Source organism: Erpetoichthys calabaricus, chromosome 2 (assembly GCF_900747795.2).
Source record: "Erpetoichthys calabaricus chromosome 2, fErpCal1.3, whole genome shotgun sequence".
In the NCBI taxonomy this organism is placed as follows: Eukaryota; Metazoa; Chordata; class Cladistia; order Polypteriformes; family Polypteridae; genus Erpetoichthys; species Erpetoichthys calabaricus.
Window position 1 is genome coordinate 165,939,932 of NC_041395.2, and position 27,698 is coordinate 165,967,629.

Genomic DNA, 27,698 nt, shown 5'->3' on the forward strand with positions numbered 1-27,698 from the left:
ATAATGTTCCCCACTACAGTAAAAAATAATAACATGATATAAAGTATATTCCTTTATAATTTCATAGTGCCTAGTAATGGACTGGTGTTCCTTCCCAGATATTACTTTGCCCTTGTTGTTGCTGGTGTAAATTTAAAATTCAAGTACATATGGGGAATATAGTAGTCCCTCTATATCCACGACAGATTGGTTTTAGGGCCCCCTGCAGATACCAAAATTTGTGGATGCGTGAGTCCCTTATGTGAAATGGGGTAGGTATTTGTATATAACCTACACACATCTTCCCATATACTTTAAATCATCTCTGTATTACTTGTAATACCCAATACAATGTAAATTCTATGTAAATAGTTGATACTGTATTGTTCAGGTAATAATAAGAAGGAAAAAAACTCTGTACATGTTCAGTACAGAAAAAACCCTGTTATGACACCTAATTACACAGTACATGTCAGCAACAGCATAACATTTTCTTTCTTTCAACACTTACAGATTGCTTTTGGTTAATGACCGGAAAGAGAAATACACAGAATAAAACAGAACATTTAAAATACAAGAACATATAGAACATACAATTATAAATCAAACAAATATAATATATAAATTCATTCTCTGTCTCTCTCTCTCTCTCTCTCTCTCTCTATTTCACACTGCACACAACACAAGAAGTGAACAAACAAAACATGAGGCGAGGTAATGCTCAAACAAGTGCTGGAGAGAGACTGAGGAACTGTGAAATGGCAGAAAGCTAAAGCAGTGTATGCCTGCATATCACTTCATTGGCTTGGATTCAGCATAGTGCTTGGCATGCAGCAAGTTTTGATTTTTGTTAACTTTTTTTTTTTTTTTTTTTTTAATAATTTTAAAATGCAGTTGATTGAATCTATAGATTCAGAACCCGTGGATATGAAGAACTAACAATATGCACGTACAGAATTTGAATGAATGTTTTTTTGTTTTTTTCGTTCATCTAACTTAACAATACTCATCTCATTTTGAGTCCACTGCAGGCAGTAGTGGTAAAAGGCATATTGAGCTAACCATTTTTCTCTATCCCCAAGCAATCGTTTTTAGATTTTCCTGGGGAATTTGCAGCTACTCCCAACCCAATGAAGAGGTATAATCTGTCATAGCATGTTCTGGGTCATGACCTTAGTTTTTGTTGCTCCTGACACACGCTTCATAGGTTGCCCATATTTCCATAACTAGCTCTTTCAAGATCCAGATCAGCAAAAGCACTACTACTCCAAGTTCTAACAAATAATAACATGAGTAATTTGTGAATCGATATATATTTTGAGGGGTGATTTCCTGAAAGTGAAGATGTTAAGTAATTTTCAAATGAGAAGCAAAAAATATGACAAAACCAAAGCAGCATTAATCTTTAACAATTGTGGCGGTAGCTACAAACATATGACTCTTCACTCTTCATGTTGCAACAAGAAATTTCTTTATGTCACTGAAAATTCTCTCCAATCTTTAATTATATACAATTGTACAGAAAAAAAGTAAACAGGTATGAGCCCTGGGACAATGACTGACAGAAAGCTGCAACAAAGTGAAGCTGCTTATTAAGAGTTGCACTGGTAACTAAACCCACTTGCTTTTCCTGTGAGGCTTTATTTAATAATAATAAAGAATTCTTTATTGTTACCTGCAATCAAAATAATGGGAAAAAACAATATTCTACTATCTCACTAAGCTTTACTACTGAAATACTGCTGATAAGTAAACTTTTTTACATACATTACTGTACTCACTCAAGCCAAGTGTATTAATCTAAAACCATGGAATTTGCAAATAATTATGGGAACCTTCAATCTAAAAAAAATAAGCTTTTATAAATAACTGTATAGGGATATCCAGTTTCCATATTGTGAGAACATTACATTAAAAAAATTAGGACAAAACTCAGAAAATCGACAGCCTCACCAATGTAAGTTATTTATATAAAGATGTAATCTCAGTATGTTTAAACAAAACAAAGTCAAAGTACCATGCTGCTTGTCATTAACTACATTCCATATTTACCTATTGCTTTATAATTAGGTTTAGAAAATAGACAGATTTTATTATTTTTTTTAATAATGTGATATACTGTATGCAGAGTTAAGATGAGTGTATTTATTTTTCTTTCTTTATTAGTAATGCAACATGCATGGTGCAGAAGGATTGTATGTTGAGCAGCCTGTGGTATAAGTGATGTACAGTATATGGTTTCTCAGTGAATATCTCTGTGCTTGGTCCACACAAGTCTTCAACAGGCCAATAATCTAGGTGCCTAGGATGCACATAAAGAATAATGGCACATGCCTTAGCATGAAATAGTTGGGAAAACACTAACATCTACACAAAAAGGCTGCCATGAGTGACACAGGCACTAAAGCTAGTTATGATGTAAATGGCACACAAGCACAAATCACATTTGTTTTGGCCAAACTAGTGCTTTTTCTAATCCAGAACAATATTCTTTGTCATTAACTCAAAAAATGCTTAGATTGTATATTTAGTAATGTACATTAGACAAAAAACAGCAGCACTACATTCTACAGCCATTTGCTGCTAAAAGGTACTGCATAACCTAAAATGTTGATCTATGATGTTTTGGCCCAGCTACAAAAAGTGAAAGGTCTCTCATGTCAACTCTACTCTGCAGACCACCTTTTATACAATGTGTGGTACAGCTGGCCATTCCCTGGATACAATATTCACAAAGAATAACTTGTACATTACTTATACATCTTAAAAAATATTTTCACATGTTCTGAGTAAGATCAGGCTTGCCCTTGGTGTTCACAGACTCTAAATCAGAATAATGTGTGGGCTTGTTATATATCAAAAAGAAAAGATACTACAATTTCTCAAGTCAATCTTTAATATGTTTACTTTAGGATAACAAAATGTGTGGTCTAAATAGTGATGAATTTTAAAACACTTTATTTTAAAGACAAAAAAGCCATACCTTGGGACCAAAAACAATAAGAATTAGTTAAGTATGCTTTGTGCTATGCTAATAATTACTAAACCAGAATTCACTAGGAGTATGGGAGGGTAGTATATCATACCTTGCCTAGAAGAACAGCCATTTTATGACGCCATCTTCCTTTGTTCAGGGAAGCCACCCGAATCCAGATATTGAGCTGCGAATTGTACATCCAAACATCTCGACTGTTGATACGCCCACCTTGAAAGAAAAATCATGCAATGAACCTTATGAATAAAGAGTGTATAATCTCTTAAGTAATACTTCACTTTGTCCTGTTATGTCTTCATGTTTGAGTAAGATTTTTTTTCCTGAGCATCCTGCTTTCAGCCTATATCCCATAGACAGGCATAGCATGTTAGACTAAATGGCTATTCCAATTGTTAACTGTTGTTTACTTATATGAGAGGTACCACTTTATAAACCATTTCATTAAAAGTGACAAAATTAAGTTTTTATGTATGTCAAATAAAACGTAAAACATCATGAATGAGTATGAAATGTTAAAAAGAAAAAAATGTGGACTGCTTTCATGTATCTGAAGAAAAATTAGTTTTACCGTTAGAGCGTCTGTAAGACAAAATGATTAATTCATATTACCAGACTAGGCCATTAAGTTCTCCTTGTACAACCGTTTTACCTGTTGGCAGTATTGCACAGCTGGCTTAACTGTCAGATAACAAAAGTTGGCCTACTTAAAACTGTTCTGCACATGATCATTTCAAAGACAACAAAAAATATTTTCCTAAATGCAAATTTTCAAACTGCTTAAAATGAAAAAGCTCCCCCAAGCACAATTAAATCTTCAGATATGTTGACTTTGCATGAAACCAAGCAATTATACTGCATTTTACACCAATTGTTTCTTTTTCAGTGGACCCTGACACAATTTTATAAGTGCACCTACATTTCTGCTGCTTAACATTCTTGAAAAAGTATGTGGGAGTTATGGATACAACTGTCAGTTTGCACTCTTGTGGTCATAAAGAACAGAACAAGCTATTAGAAAAGAATTAAGACAGAGTTCCTTTAATTTTTGTGGATCAGCAATTGATACCTCAGATATGATTAAACATATAATCAAGGGGACACATTCCTTGCATGCTTTTTTGCTAACTGAATGTTTCTGACAACTGTAATTGGGTGCATTGTTAGAGCTGACATTATACATTATGGTGGTACAGAATCATACGATGACTGGACAGCACAAACACTGCCAGGGGCAACAATAATCACCATGTCAGTGAAATAATTCTGAGATCATAAAAAAATCCCTGGGCATTCTTCATAAAGAGTAGGGTGTACCCCGATGTCCAGGTTAAATTGCCCAGCACAGTCAGGTCATTTTGGCTCCCTAATCACTCCCTGTCTCTAATTGGTAATCTCTCTCACCACTTCACCACCTAACAGCTAATGTGTGGTATGTGTACTGGTGTAAAAATGACTGTCGTCACATCAGCCAAGTGGATGCTACACATTAGTGGTGGTTCAAATGGCTTACCACTCACTGAAGTGCTTTGAGTTGTGAGAAAAGTGCTTTATAAATGTAAATAATAATTATTATTTTCATTATTAACATAGACACTACTAGGCTATGGTGAATTTTGTGGGAGTTGCAACAGAAAGGATGGTGACAGGATCACCATCAGATAACCATATCCTGAGGGGAACGTGCCATAATCACACCAAAGGGCAGACACCCTAGCAGTTAACAGGAATACCTAACCCACTGCTAAAATGAATGATGCCCTTTAAAGGCTAATAGAAGGGTCAGTGGTTCAGGGAGATTTAGACCAATGTCTGTGTTGCAAATGTAAGGGCCATCCCTGAATACAGAAGTTATGCCATGGAAAGGATTCAAAGCCACCTCTGAATTACAGGCCCAGTTAGACTGGAGCTGAGATGACAGTGGTAGACAAAATCTCAGCTATCAGAATCTTAGATAGATAGATAGATAGATAGATAGATAGATAGATAGATAGATAGATAGATAGATAGATAGATAGATAGATAGATAGATAGATAGATAGATAGATAGATAGATAGATAGATAGATAATCAGACTGGAGTGCTTACTAATGCCACACAAAGAAGTGAAAATCAGAAAATTATACACGAACAGCATACACATATGGGGAGAACAAGATATAATAGATATTATAAAAAATTATATTCTAAATTTAGATTTTGTTCAAAAAATCATTATTTATACATAGCCAAAAAGGTGTATTGTTGACATTCATTACAAAACATTTAGTTCTATTATATTTATTTTAAGGGTTTAAACTCTGGAAATGAGGCATTAGAAATTCAAAATTTTTAAAAAATTAATCATCCAATGAAATCTTAAACACACAAGAGAGGAACTGAAGCACTATCCTCTTCACCTTCCATTTGTCTCAGTCTTTCTTTCTCCAGTACCAGGTCTCTCCTCTTTCCACTACTGGGACGTCAACAGTGTTACCTGTTAATTCGTTTATCTTTTGACAGTGGGTAGCTTTTAAACCCAATCTATTACTAAGCAAGTCCCAGCATCACCTCTGAGGTCAACAGCTGCCTGTAAAGTTAAAGGTTTACCAGATTAAAATGAATTCCTTGCACCTCTGTGTGGCTTTTAAAGGGAGACAACATCTACAATATTTCTTTTGATATGTTAATTGTTCCCAAAAGCCTCAGCTATTTCTACCTGGAAAGTTGTAGCAGCTTCAAGACAGCCCTTCATGGCCTCACTGTACCTTGAAGACAGTTGGGCACTTGTTTTGTATTTGTTCTTTCTATTTGTATTGTACGTGTATTAAATAAAATGTCTCCTTTTCATGCTTTTGCCTCTGACACCATTTTAATACTGTTCCTGGTACTGTATTACTAAGAATTGGCTATCTTTCAGTGATTTATTTAAATACTTGGTGTATTTGATATATAGTACAACAGGCTAATAGAACACAATGCATTCTACTGTTCTCCATGCTGAATAACTTAAAACCAGTGGGTCTTTGGGGCTTCAATTGACAGTGATAAAGGAAAAATATCATCAAAATAATTCAGTGGCAGGTACATTTCTATTAACAGAATACAAGGCAGTCACGCTATATGTGTCTTTCACAACAGTGAGTCAACAATGAGAGGCCCGAGGCTACAACTGAACTTTTAATCTTTCAGTTTAAACTTTTTAGCATATGGCAGACTTGGTTAATACCTTTATTTAAAGACATAAACAGTTTTTTTCTTAAATGTTATTAATTGCAGTATATATTCCTATTTATCATGCAAACTGTTACCTTTTAAACTACTGGGTTCAAATCCTCTACCCGGTCAGTAAATTTGCGAAGTCTAGAAATTCTCCCCATTTTTATTTATTTTTTTTCTTCTGATATTCTGAATTTCCTCACCATATTTTAAAGATATACATATTAAGCTAAGTAATGATACTAAACTGGTAGTTAAGTGGGAATGTACATGAATGGGCCCTGTGACTGTGGGCTATGTCCAGGACTGGTTTCTGCCTGAATTGGATCTTGAATTGGATTAAGCAGGCTTCAGAATGTATGTTATCCTAATATTTATTTTTTAATATGAGCTTACCTTACTATTGACATTGTCCTTCAAAATGTTATATTTAAGCAGAGCTTATATTATTTAACCATTTTTCAAAATAACAGGTAAAAGCACAAGTAGGACTCTGGTTGTACAGTATTCAGTCATCCCTCTTAATGTGAAATACATTTAAGAAAACATCTCATGTAACTGAATTCTCAGTCACTGGCAGCATTACATTGCCACTGACTGTTTAAAGCAGGAACACCGGTACTAATGGATCATTTGTTGTTGGCAATTATGGGTAAAACAGACAAGAGTAATAAGGGGTTTTTAACTTATCATAGTATTAGGTGTAAGAGTGTATTGGAAACAGCAACTTTTCTTTGAATTTTGAAATCAATAGAGTCACAGGTATAATGACTATGAGTGACCTTCCAGTAAAAATGGGCTTTGATAAAAATGGTTAGTAGAGGCTGGCACAACTTGTACAGAGTAAAAATAGCAGGCAAACAGCCAATCCACTATCAACCAAGGAAATCATTGGTGCCAAAAGAAGTGACAATACTGGTGCAAAACAGGTATATGTGAATGCACAATTAATTACTTCTTTTCATGGTTATGGTTGTGTATAGCAGCCAAACAATCCAAGTAAATTTTACTCCTGTTAGTGAAAACAGTTAGTAGTGACAGTGTGTTAAGGAACACAAATACCGGAAACTGGAGAACAAGTAAACCATTACCTGGTCTTGTGAATGCCTGTTATTTTTGATTAATTCTGATAGTGTGAAAAGCACATTGTGAAAACTCCATGAATCCATTTAGCTGGCTGTCAAAAATACAGGCTGGTTGATACAGTTTAACAGTTCTCCACACTGGAAGGACCAAGGGTGGGAGCATATCCAGAGCATTACCTCTCCCAGAGCGCTAGGTGGTAGCCCCACTGAGTTGCACCGGTGCCTCGGACTCCCGCAGGGCTCCATGGGAGATGAAGTTTGATGCAGCCCTGTTGGGTTCCATGGGCAATGCCATGGGGTGCTGCAACTGCTGCTGAGCCCATATTTGCAGCTCTTCTGCCACATCCGGAAATGCTGCTGGAAGTGGGTCAACAAGCACCTGGAGCACTTCCTGATGCCTCATAAAAGGAGCCATCAACCACTACTCCAGGGAGCCAGAGTCGGGAGGAGGTAGACGAAGCTTGCCCGAGGAGTGGCGGAAAGAGAAGGAGAGAAAGAAAAAAAAGATTTGGTGCTGTTCTGTTTGAGACTGTGCTGTACCAGTGGGAAACAGGGGAAGGCGTTTCCCATGGAGAAAAAGAAAGAAAAATAAAGGTGTGTGTGCTTAACTTGTGTCCTGCGTCTGTCTGTGTCAGGTTTGGGGAGCAGGAGCGCCCTCTGCAGACCACACAGTACTGTCTTTATTGCATGCACACAGTTCCTTTGATATGATTAGAGAAATCAGAGCAGATCAGGAGAATCCCATCATGTCAGCAGTGTATCCATCTACAATTAGGCATTTTCAGAAGAACACTGCCCCATACCAAAAGGCTAGGATAGTACTGAAATGGTTTCATGAATATGTCACTGAATATTGCTTTACTATAGTGTTCTTCTAAGGATCCAAATGCAATTTAAACACATACTTGTGGGATAGGAGATGGAATGAGAAAATGAGAAACCAAATCATCATTAAGTACATTAGAATAAAAAAAAACGTTCTACCTGGTGTACTTCTCATATTTGACATGTTCTGAAGTTTATCTTTTTCACCGTTTTATGATGAATAGTATTTATATACTTTATTCAGAGCCATATAAATATCAGAACTATTTCCTGCACTGGAAGTGCTGCCGGAAGACCATTACACAGCACCTGGGGCACATCCGGAGTGAAATAAAAGGGACGGCCTCACTCCATTCGGAGAGCCGGAGTGAGGTGGAAGAGGACATAGCTACGAGGAGTGGAGTAGAGGTGGCAAAGAAGGAGAGTAAAGGACTGAGTATAGTGTAGTGTTTTTGTGCACTGTGGTTGGCTTTGTGTGATGCACAATAAACGGTGCATGTTTTGTACAGTTGGAGTACATGCCTTTCTGTGCCGAGGCTGGTCTTTCACAGTGTGTTTGTGTGTGCGAATAAAAGAATAAAGGCTGTTTCTGTTTTGTAACCAGTGCTGCCAGAATAAGACCCAGACCCCCATAATAATGAAACAGAAAACATTAGTATAAAAAAAGGATGGACAAGAAATATGAAGTAGGCTGTAGTATCATTAATATTATATTCCAATCTGACCAACCACACACATGCTAATGTTAGAAATTGTAATGACCTTAAACATGTTAAAAGAGTTGCTTCACTGATACAGCAGCTGTAGTTTACATGCCACATTAGCAAGTTGTCTATGTAGAATTTGAATGTTTCCCCAATTTTTGTGTAGACTTTTTCTCCCACATCCCAAAGTCTTTCATGTTAGTCTGAGAGCTGATTTCAAGTTGGTCAATAGTCTTATGGGAATGGAAAGGTGTGTGGAAGAGTGTACCATAAAATGGAATGGCGTCCTTTGTAGAATGAGAATGGGCATCCCTGACATAAAAGAGAAGAATCAGTTAAATGGACAGGAGGCCAGGGCAACAATGCACATGGCTGGCAGAACAAATAAATCTTTGTACTCGTCCAGTGTAAATTAATGGAAGAACCAGCTATAGCCAGGAGTCGGGAGCAGTTCAATTTCCCCATACAACAGGTGATAGTGGTCCTCACATAAGAACCCAGACGGGACACCTGCAGGGATTCTTGGGAGTTGGAGTACAGAAGTGCAGCCCTGTTGGGGTCCCTAGGTATCATTAGAGAGCACTGTTGAGGGAGGACCTCCCTACTTTTTCAATGACCAGAAGTGCTTCCTGGAAAACATGGCTTGGAACCGGAAGCATTCCTGGAACCTACATAAAAGGAATCCGCTGCCTCAGTTCAAATGAGTCAGAGCTGGGAGGACAGGCAACACTCAACTGGAGGAAAAATCAATTTATATATTCATTGTGTATTGTGGCTAATAACTGGTGTGAAGACTGTAAAAAAGGTGCTTTTGAAGAATAAATATCTATGATTTTATTCATGCAATGTGTGCTGTGTTACTGTTTGTGGTTTGTGGCTCTCTGGTAACCCCTTGTGGTTACACCTTCATCTGATCCTGCTGGGATAGGTTCTGGTCCCCATGATCCTAACTGAATTAATGAGGTATAAGAATCTTATATTACAGTACATTTCCCTACATTACACTCGTCTTTGGGCAATAAAATGCCTTAGTAACACAGTAGGTAAATTTTGATTGTATCTCATGTAAACCTTACTGTGATTTTTATTGGTAATAGTAATCAATCTACTATCACTAGACATATTTATTAACCTAACTAAAGATCAAAGTGACAAATGTGGCAATTCATTTGTCAGAACCAAGAAAGTAGTATAAAAATCATCTGAGGTGAATTCATGGAATGTTATTTACTGTTGTACAACCCAGCACTTCTTGGTCAAACAGCACAGAAGAATCATAAAACATTTTTGCTAAAACAGGCTTATTAGCAAAAGCAAAATACCTACATTTCTCGAAATGTCACAATTTCTCTTACTTCTCTTTAGTACTGATGCATTATTTATCTACCATTATTTTCAGCTAATTGTTACTTCTCTTTAGTACTGATGCATTATATAACTAACATAATATTCAGCTAAGTGGCTTTATTTACCATTATTTTTGAAGCAAGAAATATTTTTTCCCCATTTTGAAAACTTGTATGCTCTTAGGAAATACTTTACTCCATCTATCCATCTACTTTTCAAAGCTGCTTGATTCCTCTGTTAAAAAGTTACAGAGTGCTACAGCATACTCTAGTGGCATCAGGCCTTAAAAAAATTAAGTATGTTCCAAATTACGGCACACATCCACACTAACTCATACCAACCATATTTAGACTTTGTAAATTAATGGACAATGCTTGGAATTAAATCCAGTTGCCTTGAGCTGGAAGACAGAAGGAATAACATCACTTTGCCATTGTGTTTCTGCAAGACAATTAACTGTTATTTACATATTGTATAGTTATAGTAACATATGCTTAGAATAAAGAAAAAAGAAACTCAATTCAAAAAGGTAGGAAGAAATTTTAATTACTTGTCATGAATGCTTGGTTCTATAGCATACCATGTGGACTTCAAGTCCACAGAGGTTTTCCATAATCTTTATAATATTAGTGAAACACACCTGAAATGTTGTACAGTAATCCCTCCTCCATCACGGGGGTTGCGTTCCAGAGCCACCCGCGAAATAGGAAAATCCGCGAAGTAGAAACCATATGTTTATATGGTTATTTTTAGAATGTCATGCTTGGGTCACAGAGTTGCGCAGAAACACAGGAGGTTGTAGAGAGACAGGAACGTTATTCAAACACTGCAAACAAACATTTGTCTCTTTTTCAAAAGTTTAAACTGTGCTCCATGACAAGACAGAGATGACAGTTCTGTCTCACAATTAAAAGAATGCAAACATATCTTCCTTTTCAAAGGAGTGCAAAGCAAGCAGTCAAAAAAAAAATCAATAGGGCTTTTTGGCTTTTAAGTATGCGAAGCACCGCCGGTACAAAGCTGTTGAAGGCAGCAGCTCACACCCCCTCTGTCAGGAGCAGGAAGAGAGTGAGAGAGCGAGCCACAGAAAAACAAAGTCAAAAATCAATACGTGCCCTTTGAGCTTTTAAGTATGCGAAGCACTATGCAACATGTCCTTCAGGAAGCAGCTGCACACAGCCCCCCTGCTCACACCCCCCTACGTCAGCGCAAGAGAGAGAGAGAGAGAGAGAGAAAGTAAGTTGGGTTTCTTCTCAGCCATCTGCCAATAGCGTCCCTTGTATGAAATCAACTGGGCAAACCAACTGAGGAAGCATGTACCAGAAATTAAAAGACCCATTGTCCGCAGAAATCCGCGAAGCAGCGAAAAATCCGCGATATATATTTAAATATGCTTACATATAAAATCCGCGATGGAGTGAAGCCACGAAAGGCGAAGCGCGATATAGCGAGGGATCACTGTATACGGCTTTGTTTTCCAAATTACAAGAAAGTTATAATAGTGCTGGAAAAGTACACAGAAAAGACAGTGAACTAGAATGTGAGGTATAAGCTATGCCTGAATGAGCTGAATCCTGACACATTTAGAAAACAAAGATCACAAGATGATATGACAGAAGTCACACAGATGGAAAATGGTTCAAGATAAATTTTCCACAAATATTAGAAGCCATTTCTTCACGCATAGAACATCAGATGCACTTGTATATATGACAAAAGTGGTGCAGTTGCTACTACAACAACAACAGCAAGAACAACTACTACCACTACCACTTCTAACACTACTACTACTACATTTCTAAGTAGTATAGTTGAATATAACATCTTAGACAGCCTGGTTTATAAAACAAACTAAAAATATCATGAAAATATTACATGAACAGAAATGACAAGCTGTGTTGGGCTGAAATAACTGTTCTCATACAAAAATGTTCTTTGTGATTATTTGCCTTATTCAAAACACTCTTCTAGTACAACATAAAAAAGAATCTAAATTAAATATAGCACATAGATACCTGTATTATTTATAATTCTTGTTTTTTATTACTGGCCTAATAAAAGAGAAAAGCCAAGCAAAATGACACCTTTTATTGGCTAACTAAAAAGATTACAATATGCAAGCTTTCGAGGCAACTCAGGCCCCTTCTTCAGGCATGGCTTTTCTCTACATTCACAATGGCTAACACGGTACAACACCCTGACCTAATAAAAAAAATAATTAAAAAATTCAAGATCTAAACATAATATTTTTTACAGTGCAAGTGAGGAAAAGTAGTGCATTGGTTAGCACTGATACCTCACAACCTCAGGAGAATAGTTCATATCCCAGCCTGGTCACTTCTTTCTGTTGTGACTCATAACTAAAAAAACATACATGCCAGGTTAACTGGTGCCTCTAAATTTGCACAGTCTGAGAAGGTGTAGGTCAGTGTGCCCTGTGATGGGCTGGCATCCTTCCCAGAGTTGAATTTTGCCTTATGCCGGATACTGCAAGAATACATTTCTTCTCCCTATGACACGTGTAATGTACTAGCATTTACTTTCTGAACAAAAAGTTACTTTCTTTGCAAATATACTTTGACAGTTTATTCTCTTATTTGTCTGGTGAGCAGCCAGTACTGAGCATTGTACTGAAAAGCTGGCCACTTATTGTATTCACAGGTACTGTAAGTCACAATACTATTTTTAAATGCAGCATTGTTAAAAATGTACAGTGTTTTAAAATAAGCAAAAGTATGTGATACCTGCTTTACTTGAACCTAGAGAATGGTTTGAAACATTTGAAAAGTATTTCATTATTAATCACACTTCCAGAAATGCAAGGAGCATGTCTTCTGGTTAAATCATTGTTAAACCAACTAAAATTAGTGGGTTCTTCACTGCTAACATTTTACGCAGGAAATCTATTGCACAGATGTGTGAATCCTGATTAATTGAAATTGTGATGCATGATCTTTTGACTTGCACAATCTAAAACTTGCAGGAACCAATACGTATTAAATTTTTGATTCCAAAACCTTAGTTGTTCTTGAAACAAATTTGAAAATATTCTCATTACACTGGCAAAATATCTGATGTTTTCCAGTTTCACAACTCAGCATATACTGTAATTTACTCAGTAATCTTACCTGTTCATCTTGGAAACATATCAAGTATTATGTGTATACTGTATATTAAAATAAGGATGTTTATTATCTTAAAATTCAGTATTTTTTTCTATGTCTAATGTTACTTAATTTTAGAATAAGGCAAAAAATAAGGTTATAGTAATTTTTTAAAAATAGGTTTAAAAATGTAAAAGTCTAAAAAAAATAAAATACTGAAAAATAAAAAATTTATAATGATACAATTTTATACTGCACACTCATTCCCAGTCATTCTGCAGCAGAATGAAAAATTCTGGGCCATAATGGGTTTCTTCCACACTATTAATTATTTTCACAGCTTGTTAAGTTTAAATTGTACTCGTAATGCATGAAATTTGTGATGAGAACTACAGTTTGAAGGAATCTTTTTTCTGCTTATTGACTGGTTACTTCACCTTAATTTGAGGTAAAATACAACCATGCAAAAGAAGAACAGCACCTCAAAAAAGATATGCAATATTAATAAACACTTTATACTCCATAAATTCTCAAATGGCACTTGGTTATCAGAAAGCAGCACCCATTCCTTCTTTCATGTGCATGCTTACATATTGCTTTATTTACTGATAAATTTAAATGGAACAGATTAAAATCTGAAACCAGCTAACATGAAATAAATGTCTTCAAGATGTGAACTGTAAATTACAATTTAATTTTATAAGTAACAAACAAGTCACTAATAACTGAAAATTACAATCTGTGATGATCTAAAACAGTTGTACTGTACAGTGGATATAAAAAGTCTACACACCCCTGCTGAAATTGCAGATTTTGTGTAATAAAAAAACGATACCAAGATAAATCCTGTCAGAACTTATTCCACTTTTATTGCTAAATAGCAGTCTATACAAATTGCAATCTACACAAAGAAAGTGAAAACAAATCAGAATTTTTTTGCATTAGTGTGCATACCTTTTAATAATCAAGTATGTGGCTGATTTCAGAATCAACCAATCACAATAGGTCTCATCTTAAATAGTAGTTACTATACAGTAATCCCTCGCTATATCACGCTTCGCCTTTCGCGGCTTCACTCCATCGCGGATTTTATATGTAAGCATATTTAAATATATATCGCGGATTTTTTGCTGGTTCGCGGATTTCTGCGGACAATGGGTCTTTTAATTTCTGGTACATGCTTCCTCAGTTGGTTTGCCCAGTTGATTTCATACAAGGGACGCTATTGGCAGATGGCTGAGAAGCTACCTGGCTTACTTTTCTGTCTCTGTTGCGCTGACTTTCTCTGATCCTGACGTATGGGGATTGAGCAGGGGGGCTGTTCGCACACCTAGACGATAAGGACGCTCGTCTAAAAATGCTGAAAGATTATCTTCATGTTGCTATCTTTTGTGCAGCTGCTTCCTGAAACGACATGCTGCACGGTGCTTCGCATACTTAAAAGCTCGAAGGGCACGTATTGATTTTTGATTGAAAAACAAACTCTGTCTCTATCTCTCTTCCTGCTCCTGACGGAGGGGGTGTGAGCTGCCGCCTTCAACAGCTTTGTGCCGCGGTGCTTCGCATACTTAAAAGCAAACAGCCCTATTGATTTGTTTGCTTTCCTCTGTCTTTCTGACAGACTCTGCTCCTGACGTGCACTCCTTTGAAGAGGAAAATATGTTTGCATTCTTTTAATTGTGAGACGGAACTGTCATCTCTGTCTTGTCATGGAGCACAGTTTAAACTTTTGAAAAAGAGACAAATGTTTGTTTGCAGTGTTTGAATAACGTTCCTGTCTCTCTACAACCTCCTGTGTTTCTGCGCAAATCTGTGACCCAAGCATGACAATATAAAAATAACCATATAAACATATGGTTTCTACTTCGCGGATTTTCTTATTTCGCGGGTGGCTCTGGAACGCAACCCCCGCGATGGAGGAGGGATTACTGTACACCTGACATTAATTAAAGTGTCTCTGATTGAGCTCAGGTGAAGCTTGGCTGTACCTGTAGGATTTTTCCGATATCCTCTTGGTTGCAACATACTCCAAAAGCCATCGTCCACAAACAACTTTTAAAACACGAACGGGATCTCATCATTGAAAGGTATCAATAAGGACAACAGTACAAAAGGGTGTCCAACGTGTTAAACATCCCATGGAGCATGGTGAGGACAAATGATTGTTTCAGTTATCTCACTGTAGGCGATATGCTTTGTTGGGCTGTCTTGGATAATGTCATCTCTTCAGTTCTGGATCATAGGCCGGATTACTACCTCTCAACTGCAAATTTAAATGGTGATTCCCATTTCTACTAAGCTAGGCCAGGGGATGTGTTCCAATTACCAAGAGACCACAAAACTCTCAGTTTCTGGGAAAAAGCATCTGCCAGAGGCTAGAAAATAGAGATTCTATGGAAATAGAGATTAACCATATGTTCTTCAATTGATATCTGAGTAGTGAGAGGAGTTTTTCAGTCCTGTGCTTGTGTGAAATGTCTTAACTATGTACCCTATTGTGTCTAACAGGAAATTTTGCAAGACTATAGTGGAATGAGAGCTCTGTGACATGCTGTTCATTCCCTTTATTTGAGAAAGGAGAGTAGTATTTTCATTCTTGCTACAGGTGACTTTCGAAACTCCTTTTGTCTGCTCTTTACATTGACAGAATATCAAAAGAGAATCATAAGCAGCCGCGTTGAACTTATAATTTGGTTTTAAGTAAAACATAGAGACTTAAGTTATACAATGAATAATGTGTTATTAATATGCGCTGTACAATTACTGCAAATATTGCGACTTAATTTCATTAATTTTGTACAATATTATTTAAAATAACATTTATTGTTCAAAATGAAACAAAAAAACAATCATAATGCTGTCATTCTTGTTGAATAATAGCCTTCTTACCTGAAAAGGCTAAAGGGCATCCTTACCTGAGACAAGTATGTCGTTTCTAAGAGCGCACACAGCATATTCAGATTTGGTGAATTCTGGAAGTTTAGCCAAGGACTTCCACTCCCCGGTTACTGGGTCGTAGCATTCAGTATAAGGGAGGTTAAACCCACCGACTCTCTCACAGCCTCCAACCACTACAATCACCTCGGAAAAGCCTGTGGATCTGAGGGACAAGACAGACTAATTACTATGATAAGAGAGACCTGAACAGGAGACCACTTCCTGTTATTTAAAACTGTAAAATTATTTCATTCATAAAAGGTGGTTTAAAATAAAGATGTACACATCTACTGGAAGGCTCTTGGTCCAATGGTTAAGGAAAATTTCTTTTATTTAATAGAAGTGCTTACTGGTGTACTAATTTCAAAAGGTTTTTTTCTATTTATTTGCTTAAAAATAATAACTGGAAAACAGGACTTGTCATCTCTATCTGGAAAAGGAAGAGTCATTGCCCAGATTGTGGCAACTACAGGGGGATAACACTGCTCTCGGTTTCTGCTAGAGTCATCTTCAATAGGATTCATGATCATTTACTCACTTACCAGTGAATACAGCAGTCTGGTTTTATGCCTATGAAGTTTACCATTGACTGCATCCTGGCACTAATGTCCGCAATGAACACAAACGTGAATATTGGCAGAATTTCTTTGCAGCCTCTGTCAATTTATATTTTCATAAAGCATTCGAGTCAGTTGGTCGAGCTACCCTGTGGGACATTCTGATACTTGAAGGGATTCCCCGCAAAGTTGCTGGATATCATTGCCAGCCTGTACAATGGTACTTTGAGTGCTGTGCAGAGTGGAGGCATATCCTCTGTGTTCTTCCCAGCTGATTCTGGGGTTTGTCAGGGGTGTGTTCTTGCTTCTACCCTGTTCAATGCTTGTGTGGACTGGGTGTTGAGCAATGTCATGGGGTCCAGAGGCTGTGGGGCATCTGTTGGTGAAGAAAGATTCACTGATCTTGACTTTGCCAATGATGCTGTGATCTTTGCAAAGTCAATGGAAGTTCTGATTAAGGCCCTCACAAGACTGAGTGAGGAGTCTGAGAGTCTGGACTTGTGATGTCCTGGATAAAAATCAAGATCCAGGTTTTTAATGGCCTTTTGTCTGTGTGTGGAGAGAGTGTCAACCTTGTCAAGAGGTTTACTTAACTTGGCAGGGACTTTCATGTCTCTGGTGAGTCTTCCTATGAAGTCAGTAGACAAATTGGGAGAGCATGGGGGCCATGAGGTCAATGGAAAAGGGTCTGTGGTTCTCCCGATATCTTTGCAAAAGGACAAAGGTCCAAGTCTTTAGAGTCCTGGTCCTCCCTGTTTTTCCATATAGTTGCAAGACATGGACGCTATTCAGTGACCTGAGATGAAGACTTGACTCCTTTGGTACTGTGCCTTGAGTACCACTGGTTTGACTTTGTGTCGAACAAGCGGTTGCTCACTGAGTCCTGAATGAGGCACATTACCTGCATTGTGATGGAGTGTCAGTTATGGCACTATGGCCATGTGGCACGATTTCCAGAGGGTAATCCAGCTCACAGGATCTTCATTGTTGAGGAACTGAGCGGCTGGACCAGACCCACGTAATACCTGGCAGCAACAGATAGATGGTCATTTCTGGAAAGGTTGGACTGGACTGCATGTCTGCCTGGTAGGTTGCCAACACTGATCCCAAGCTGTTTCCTTGTGTGATGGGTGTGGCAACACGATGTACCAGTGCATGCTCCCCAATGTGACCTGACCTGATATCCTGATTTCCAAAATATAAATGTATATGAACTGCAACAATGCTTAGTTTACATAGCATGGAGCATTTATCACAATTTAATAACTGAATAGGGTTTGACATGTTTTGCTTATGAATGAAAGTTTGATGTATAAATGTATGTTATACATTTGTTTTGTATACACGTTTTAGTGTAATGTACTGTATGTTTAAACAACATTCTGAATAAAAGAGATTGTATTATCATCTATTTACTACAAGCTCATTTCATAAGTATTTAAAAAGAGCTAACGTTAAACAATGTGAATGATATATTACTTTTTTTCCCTGGACTTTGGGAATTTTTTGGAAAAATTTGATAATTTTTTACTATAGTTTTCAATTATACAAAAGTCAAATATACTTTTGCCTTCTGCTCAAATTTTTGTTTAAAATTTGTTAATTTTATTTAGTGCTATATTTTAAAAACACCACAGCAGCATCTTGTTTTTGCTGGTATTGCCATTTTGTGAAAAATTGCTGTAATACTATGACTTGTCGCTAGGGGGGTTGTTCTGGGAAATCATTGCTATTTAAGTTGCTGCTACATATTCCTCATTGTTCAAATTTATGTGTATATTTCAAAACATTTTCGATAGCACTTAATGTATATTTAGTGGTTACGGAGCTCAGAATTTGGAATTTTTGAGTTGACTTTTTGATTTTTGGTTCATGTATTGGTTCGGTTGCATGATCATTTTCTTCTTTCTACATATTCTTCAGAGCACTCTTTTCTACAGCTTCCTGCCAAATTCACCCCTGAGGCAGACCATCACAGTTATTTGTATTATATAACATAACTGATTATTCTAGTATCTACTTTTGCAGATAGCTCAGAAATTTGAAATCCACTTCCACAATTAATAAAGGATTTATGGGATGAATTAAGTCAAAGAGATTTTTAATTAGAAGTAATATACTAACAATTTTGGATTTAAAAATATGATGACCTTCAATTCAAATGAAAGAAGAATAATAATTTGCATTATGTTGCTGAATAAAATTTGCCATACTTTATTTTTTTAAAACAAGCAAAAATTGAAATATTATTATGTTGTAACCCAGATAACAGGAAAATACTGTATCACATGTTTTTGGCTATTCTCAAACCTATTACCAATGAATGCTATATGATACTCACCTGTGGTTATTCGTAAAAGATGTAACCTAGGGAAAGACATTAGAAAACACAGACCAGACATCCCCTGTTTCCTAGGACAGTCTCAGATTTTAGTCCTAACTTAGGTGTTCTAACAAATTCTTCCAAAAATTTTATTTGTCCCATATTTTTCACACTGCCAATTTCTTACTGCAGTAAATAATACAGACATACTTCATAATTGTTGCATACAGTGCCATGATTGCGGTAAAAGTGAATTATTTTTAATAACCAATTAACTGCATCAATTCTGTTCAAAATTAGCAAGATACTAAGATATGAGATATCCTGTAATTGAGCCTATGTCAACCACCTATTAGTAAGCTTGCACCTTGCAAAAGATCACTTCAAGTGACTTTTTGACCAGCTATATATTTCTAGATTAATATCAACTGAAGAGCTATGCTGGATTGAATGGTCTGGACTTGTGAAAACATTCTTGTATGTTTGAAACTTTCCTAATAATACTAGATAAAAAAAATCAATTAACACAGCAAGATTGATATTTTTCATTAGGTAGATACTTTGCATATAATCTGGATATTTTAAGAAACACTCCACCAAAAATGTTACTTATATGTTACTTACCTCCTGTAGTTTGTGGCAGTGGCCAAGAAAAAATTTTAATCTCATGTTTTCTTGGAGAAAGAGCACAACAATATTTCTTATAGAACAGGACCCAATAGTGACCAGCGCTGGACAATGGCAAATGTTATGCAAAACAATCATGGCAAAAAAAAAAAAAAACTCACCTTGCTCATGTCACATAATTCATATGCCAGTTATCCAGTTGTACTCTAAAAACATGTTGCTTTTTTGCTAAAATATTGTTAAACAGCAAATCAAACTGTAAACTAAAAGACTCATTTGAGTCACTTTTTGAATTGAAAACAGGGCTATCGACCAACGAATGAGGAAAAGATATATAGGTATATGTCTATTTGATGTTTCATGTTTGTTGTACCATGACTGAACAGAACGAGAAAGAAGATAGGCCGAGATTACATCTTATTGAAGTGTGCTCCAAGTCCATGATGATGTCTACTTTTGAAATGTGTGAGACTTGGAACAAAGACAGAAAAGTAATCATGGAGGAATAATGTAATCATTCTGTTCAGAAATCCTAGTTGTTTAATATAACACTCTCTATAACAGTGAGATTCAGTCACCATACATACAAATTTATGAATGAATGTACAATCAGTTCATGCTTATACTTGATTTGTCACCACGCAAGTCTATGCCTATCTACGTATTTTTAAGAAACATGGAGAGAATTTTACTCTGGATCTCTAAAATATGTAAGCCCATTAACCCAGTTTGATATTTATTAATGCAAAACGTTTGAACCTAATCTGTGGATGATACAACTCAAATCTGTCCAACAGAATTGTTTCTGTAGTAAGTGCCTTACATATATTAAAGTAATATAGTGTTCTCTTTGTATTAATTTTGGACATTTTAATGAAGGGAAGCAATTGATAGTTACCAGAGTAAACAGGCAGAAAAGTAATAACAAGGACAAGTGGCCAACTAGAAGAGCAAGACACTGTAAAAACAAATATCTAGAGACAGGAAGTCAGAGCCCCAGGGCTCCTCTGTTGAGACAGCTTTCTGCCTGGATACTGACACCACACAATGGGTAAACCTGCTACCTGACACCTGCAACTTATTGGTTATGAACACAGAAATGTTATGTGCAGGGGAAGGGAGCAGCTACAAACTGGTTTATGCTGTAGAACAACAGAAAATCTTTGAAAGACTTTTTGTTCCAAATATGAGAACACCTGCAATGGTTTCTTTTTGTGTTCAAAACAAGGAAGTTACAAGGACAAGACAATGTTAAGAAACAAATGAAAATGTCATACAGTATAAGTAGCTTTTGTAAAAGTCAGTACGGCATATACAGTATATTTTAAATATTATTGGTAAAAGAACCTTGACCAAAAGTTTGTTTATCATGTTTTTTCTATATCAATGCTTATTAAGATCATAGGCTGTCAATAGTTTTGTTGAGAAAATCATAAATACAGTATTAGGCTATCTTTACCTAAAGGCTTTCCTAATTCACATCTTCAGAGATCACATCCTGTCAGAGAATTATGGGTGCAGCTAACTCACTTACTGAATACAATACACACGCTTATTATATAAAACATTTTTCCTGAATGCTGTTTGAATGTATCTGCTATTTCATCTTATTTTATGACAATACAAGCCCAGATTAAAATGGTACTGAGAAAAACCATACGTAATCACTCAGGACAGACACAACATGTCATTTAAAAAAAAAAGTGTAAGATTCAAAGTTTAACCCTTTTATGTACATTATATCCATCCACACCCATACAGTCACACAACAACTCATAATACAAAAGAGAAATAAATTAAGCTTGTGCTCTGCTTGTTTCATGGCCAGTTCTTGAAATATTTCAAAAAACAACCTCTTGATAAAAAGGCTATAAATAAATATTTGCTTGAAGTCATCAGATACAACCTAGTAGACCCAGAAACCCATTGAGCTCACCGCTATGCATGTTACTTTACTTTTCATTGAATTGTTTGGCTTAACAATGAAGAAACTGGTAAAAGAGTCTTAATTCTCAACATTAAATTATGGTTTCCCAAGTCCATTTGAGTCAAGTGTTTATCCTGTGCTTATGTCTGCAGTCAGAATACTGAACAACTAAATAATTACGAAAAGTTTAAAGATACATTTGAACCTTCAGTACTCCCTGAAATCTTTTGTAATGAATGCTAATGCTAATGTTCAGATGGGAATGGAAGTGTGGAGGGAAAAATAACTACATTTTTAATTTGAATAATGTTTTTTAATGTATTTAAGTGTGACTTATTTGAAAACAATTTAAAGTTTTCTGTGAAACAAAATCTAAACAATACAAAAATCACTTTAATTAAATGAAATTGGATCATAGGAAAACTCACAGCAAAGCTGACTTGCAAGAAGTTAGCAGCTGGAGTGTAGGAAAGTTAAATGAATATGGGGAAATAGAGCTGGCCTGTGGTATAATATGAGTAAAGTGAGTGAAGAAACAATGGGATCCATCAGAAGACAAAAATAGAAGCCTGAGGCAGGTGAGGCCGAAAAGAACAGTTTAATATTTCAGTGTTTTTCTATTGCAGTACTCAGCTTTACAACTGTCTTGATTCAGCCTATTTTATCCCCTTGGCTACAACTGTTTCCTGACGATACCGATTTTTCAGCTGAGTCCATTCCACCAAAATGAAGGTACACTGTACAAAAATAAAAAACGTATTTCTACAGAAAGAAATTGCAATTGTGCTACACATGGGCAACAACCAGGCAACTTCAGGACTTTCTGCTGCCTTCAACATTTCTGAAACAAATCAAATTGGGCCAACTATTTTACCAGTATTGAGTTTCTTCAACACATTCATGACTTTGTCTTTTGAAAACTTACAATAAGCTCTTTCTGTTTTCTCTCAATATAATTATCCTATGTATTCTCCTCTTTCGGTAACTTGCACTTCTTTCAAGTATCCTTAATCTCATTATATCTATCATGCTGTTCTCTTCAACATTTTCCAACCAATTCACTCCTACCACATCCTGACTTCCTTTTGCTACCTGCTTTGTTATCCTGAACACATTTCTTTTCCTTCCTCATCCTGCAACTCAGTAGCAAACCTTTGCCTCTTGAGCTTCTGTGGCTGCTTTTCTGTTTACTTGTACAGCAGGAAAGGCCTACTGCCTAGGTTTTCTAATACCTTTGATAGTACTCCTCTTATTTTCACTTCTTTCTCCTTATCAGAATTCCACAACCATGTCATTTGTGTCACAGAGGCCCCTTTGCCCAACAACAGACTTCTTACATTACCACTGTAACCTGGGATTAGAATAAGGATACTGCCCCTCTTGCGCGCCCTAAAAGCAGAATAAAGGACAATGGTACAGAAACAGTATCTGGCCTTAATAAGTCCATTTCTAGTCCATTACCCTCTTAAATGGGTAGCAGAAAGTATCATGGCAAACTAACAGAACAAAAAATGGAAATTTGCAAACAGCATAAGCAGAAACTGCAAAAGAAAATGTGTGGTGTGTTTACATTTACAGATAGGGAACAATAATTAAATAATCCCTCATTTTTATTTCCTTTTATTTATTTTTTTTAATTTATTTTATCCAGTAAATGAAATCTATGTCAAAAGAAGCTGCAGACAAAACAGTTTTACAAAGGAAAACACACAAACAGCCTAATATTAAGATATTACTATGACACCACAGACCACCCAGCTTTGCTCTTTGTACTGCTGTAACCCTACACAACAGCATGTAATCTGATCAAATAAGTTATTATGAGCTATGGTAACTGCACTACTACTCTTCTGATGAATTTATGATCAAAGGAAAGAAAAAATAACAAACTAAATACACCTGGGTGATTCCTTTCAATTGCACGATTTAAGAAGCACTCTGCCTGTCATTAGAAGTCTGTCAGTTTCTTTGTTTCTGTCTACAGGCAATCACCTGTCTCAGGTTCTACAGTGGCAATCTGGCCTGTGTATCTACAAGGATAATCCATCTATTCTTCTCTGTCTGTGACTTTTGTGTACACACTATGATAGGAAATCAATAAGAAAATGTAATGAGGTTTTTCAGCACATACAGGGTCCAAAAACCATCACAAAAGTCTAGCGAAGACAAAGGTCTCACCTTCACCCCCTTCTACTCCTCTGAGTTGAACAGCAATTCTTCTAAAAGGACACAACATATCTACACCTAAATAATAGGTATCAATTTCCTTTTTGAAGAGTGATTAGCCATTTACATTGCAACAAAGTAATACAGCAAAACACAACATTTCCACACTCATTTAAACCAATTCTGGGTCATATGTGACTGAAGTGTATCCTCACAGTATCAAAAGCAAAGCAAGAACAAATCCTGGACAGGATGTCAGTTCACTGTAGGACCCACTTAATCAATCACACACACACATGCTCATCTACCAAATGCAAATTTACAATAACCATTAACTGAATACATTTGTCTCTGGGATATGGGAGAAAAACTGAGTACCCAGTGAAAAGTCCATGCAGAAACCAGAAGAAAGTTCAAACAGGCAGTGCACATATGTGGGAACTGAATCCTGAATGCTAGATCAATGAGGCAGCAGCACTGTTGTCAGAAAGTATAAAATACTTTTTCTCTGCCTGTGGAGAAAGGCCACATACTGTAGAAAGAGCATCTGATAAAAAATGTGCCACTTTCTCACTGTTGTATAAAAAGCTGCCATTGTTTGATTGCAGGGGTAGAGATTTATTAAAAAAAAATATCAAACGCAATGCACACAAGTTAATTTAAGTTTGTGTTATCTAAACAGAACTAGTATAATTAAAAATCTGTTAATTATTTTGAATCATACTATTTGAGTAATAAAATAGTTTACTACATAGAAAACTCAAAAGCCTCTTAGTTTACTTTTTTAAACTAATTACAACAAGAAATTACAAAATGGCTTTGGGACTTCAGAAAACCTCACAGTTGAGAGGCTAGAGATTTTTAGACAGATTTAGACCAGAAATGTGCTATTCTCATTCTCATCTTCAGTTCATTGCTTTATGCTTTATACACAATAGTACGTATATAATTCATGCAAATGATGGAAGGTGGTTGAGGATGTTATGGAACTTTTGCATGAGCAGGAGAAGACAAAGGAAGATCACCTTTTTCATGAAAGTTCAAACATAAACCATAATGTGACAAGTCAGTTCAATCAGCTTCATGCAAAATACTGAGTAGATGCAATCAAACACACAAAAAACATATCAGGGCTAATGATGGCCTACAGTCAAAAAGTTCTGTCATAGCCTCCTTTTCATTACAGCCCAACTAATTGAATTGCTGACAAAACTAAGCTTAGAATTTTGTTTTTTACCTGCGTGGCCTTGTCCTGGGGGACATCATCTCATTGCCAAGTACATGGTAACGCCTTGCTTCGTGCAACAGATGATAGCATTCAGGGGAGGTCTGAATAAGCTGGTCCCCCTCAACAGTTTGAACGAAGTAATTTGGATGAAGCAGTGGCATCCTGACATGCATAAGTAGCTCTTTGAGCAGAGGTTTCCTCAATTCAATTAAATGGTAGACCCATCGCATAACTGCTTCAAAGACCATCTCCTCCTTGCTGATAACCAACTCATCACTGGAGATGTACTCAATAAGTTCATCTTTTCGCAGCTCCAGGAACTCTTCATGCTGGGCCACATCAGCAAAGTTCTGAAGGGCATAGCTCCGACAGCGACTGGCTAGATTCTTTAGTGAGTGAGTGTCGGCAAAACGCTGAATACCTAGACAGTTACAAGGATCCAGCTGGTCTTCCAAGAATTTGGCACAGGCATCACGTAATGTTCCTATCTGAAAAAGGCTGGATGTCTCAAAAAGGAACTGCACATTCTCTGTTGTAATTTTGGCTTTGCCAGTGTAGACATACTGTAGAAAGCTGTCCATAGCTTCAGCTAAAATGCCATTTATCTCTACCAACATTTCACGGCTTTCGCGATGGTCGTTACAGAACATGGCCCGGAAATAGCTGCTACAAGCAGACAGGACAGCACGATGGCATGGAAACTCCCGCCCCTCAACACAAATAATCACATCAGTAAAAAGACGGCTATCACGAAATTCATTAAGAACCTGCAAAATGCCTTCAGCATGGGATGATCCTGAGCAAAAATCATAGGCATCATGATTCATGAGTGATTTTGGATCCACCTCAAAGATCTTGCGTTTAGTGGCAGGTGAATCACGCACCCCTAAGTCCTCTCTGTTTAGTCGTCTTCCTAGGATTAGCACCATGGCTGCATTCAGCTTCTCTCTGTTTTAAAACCTTCCCAAGAAGAAATACTGGTAATCTTCGTTATATTATCCTACAAAAAAAAAAAAAAAAAAAAAAAGTAGTACATTTTAGTTCCAATGGTACTTCACACAAGCATGGAGCTGGCCTCCACTTCTGATTTTTGCTAATAATACATACTATTCAACTGAAACACAGCCGTCTAATCCATCTACTTGGAAAACAGAAAAGAAAGCCTGGTCATATACAAAATAAGTTCAAGTTATTTAGTTAGAACAGGGAAAAAGTGGTTTATATACTGTACTAGCAAAATACCTGTGCTTCGCAGCGGCGAAGTACTGCCTTAAAATTGTTATTAAGAAGAAAAGTAAACATTTTTAAACTGAGGGAAAATATACAAATAATTATTTGTTAAGGATCTCTTTGTATACCACGTTGTCAGTTCGGCCCTATAAAACCTGCTTAACTTTTGTAAGTAAGCTGTAAGGAATGTGCCTGCCAAATTTTAGCCTTCTACGTACATGGGAAGTTGGAGAATTAGTGATGAGTGAGTCAGTGAGTGAGGGCTTTGCCTTTTATTAGTATAGATACCCTACAAAGGCGGAGCCATGATTCCGGTTGGACTTGATACTGTTGAGTCACTGTGGGAATTAGTAGTAATTGACAGTAGAGACAGAGAGGTAAAACTCAGTTCCCTTAACCCACCTGAGATCTGTGAATTCTCATTGTCCACCTCACTCATATTTTTGCTTCCACTTTCGCTCTCGACTGGAGCCGATGCTGCAGTGTGAGGTCCAAGTAGATCCATTCCTTAGCCAGTCTCTTCCAAATAAGTCTCTGGCAGGCCGTATTGTAAACTTAAGACTGGATTAGGCTTTGATGAAGCTTTAATTGCCTTTTCCTTATCTTTCTGAACCTTTGATCTTCTGCTCATGATTTAATGTACATATACGTAATTAAAACCTCTCAGGTTGATTAAATACAGGATACCTCAAAAAAGGCAAAATAACATCGCTGTCATTAGAGTTCCATCCTAGACATCCATTTCTCACAATGGATGAGACCAACAGTTCTTCGATGTGTTCATTTAGCTATTTATGAAGAGCTTCATTTGCCAAACAATTTACTCTTACCACCAATTTTAAATATGTACTCCTTTAAACCATTGTCCGCTAAATTCTTTATAGCAAAATACCCGCGCTTCGCAGCGGAGAAGTAGTGTGTTAAAGAGGTTATGAAAAAGAAAAGGAAACATTTTAAAAATAACGTAACATGATTGTCAATGTAATTGTGTTGTCATTGTTATGAGTGTTGCTGTCATATATATATACACACACACAGACACACGTAAACATATATATACATATACATATACAGTAATCCCTCCTCCATTGCGGGGGTTGCGTTCCAGAGCCACCCGCGAAATAGGAAAATCCGCGAAGTAGAAACCATATTTTTATATGGTTATTTTTATATTGTCATGCTTGGGTCACAGATTTGCGCAGAAACACAGGAGGTTGTAGAGAGACAGGAACGTTATTCAAACACTGCATACAAACATTTGTCTCTTTTTCAAAAGTTTAAACTGTGCTCCATGGACAAGACAGAGATGACAGTTCTGTCTCACAATTAAAAGTGCAAACATATCTTCCTTTTCAAAGGAGTGCAAAGCAAGCAGTCAAAAAAAAAATCAATAGGGCTTTTTGGCTTTTAAGTATGCGAAGCACCGCCGGTACAAAGCTGTTGAAGGCGGCAGCTCACACCCCCTCTGT

At 36.7% G+C, this 27,698-nt stretch overlaps 1 protein-coding gene across 1 annotated transcript in view; it reads right to left on the reverse strand.

The window, feature by feature from the left end:
- The window catches only part of klhl24a (kelch-like family member 24a), an 83,003-nt gene that overhangs the window by 37,640 nt on the left and 17,665 nt on the right, over positions 1–27,698 (reverse strand). The window contains exons 2-4 of the mRNA XM_028825683.2: positions 25,009–25,999; positions 16,150–16,334; positions 3,066–3,184 (exon numbers count right to left, since the gene is read on the reverse strand). Of these exons, the coding sequence (XP_028681516.1) occupies positions 3,066–3,184; positions 16,150–16,334; positions 25,009–25,928 (1,224 nt within the window). The 5' untranslated portion in view covers positions 25,929–25,999. The remainder of the gene's footprint in view (positions 1–3,065; positions 3,185–16,149; positions 16,335–25,008; positions 26,000–27,698) is intronic.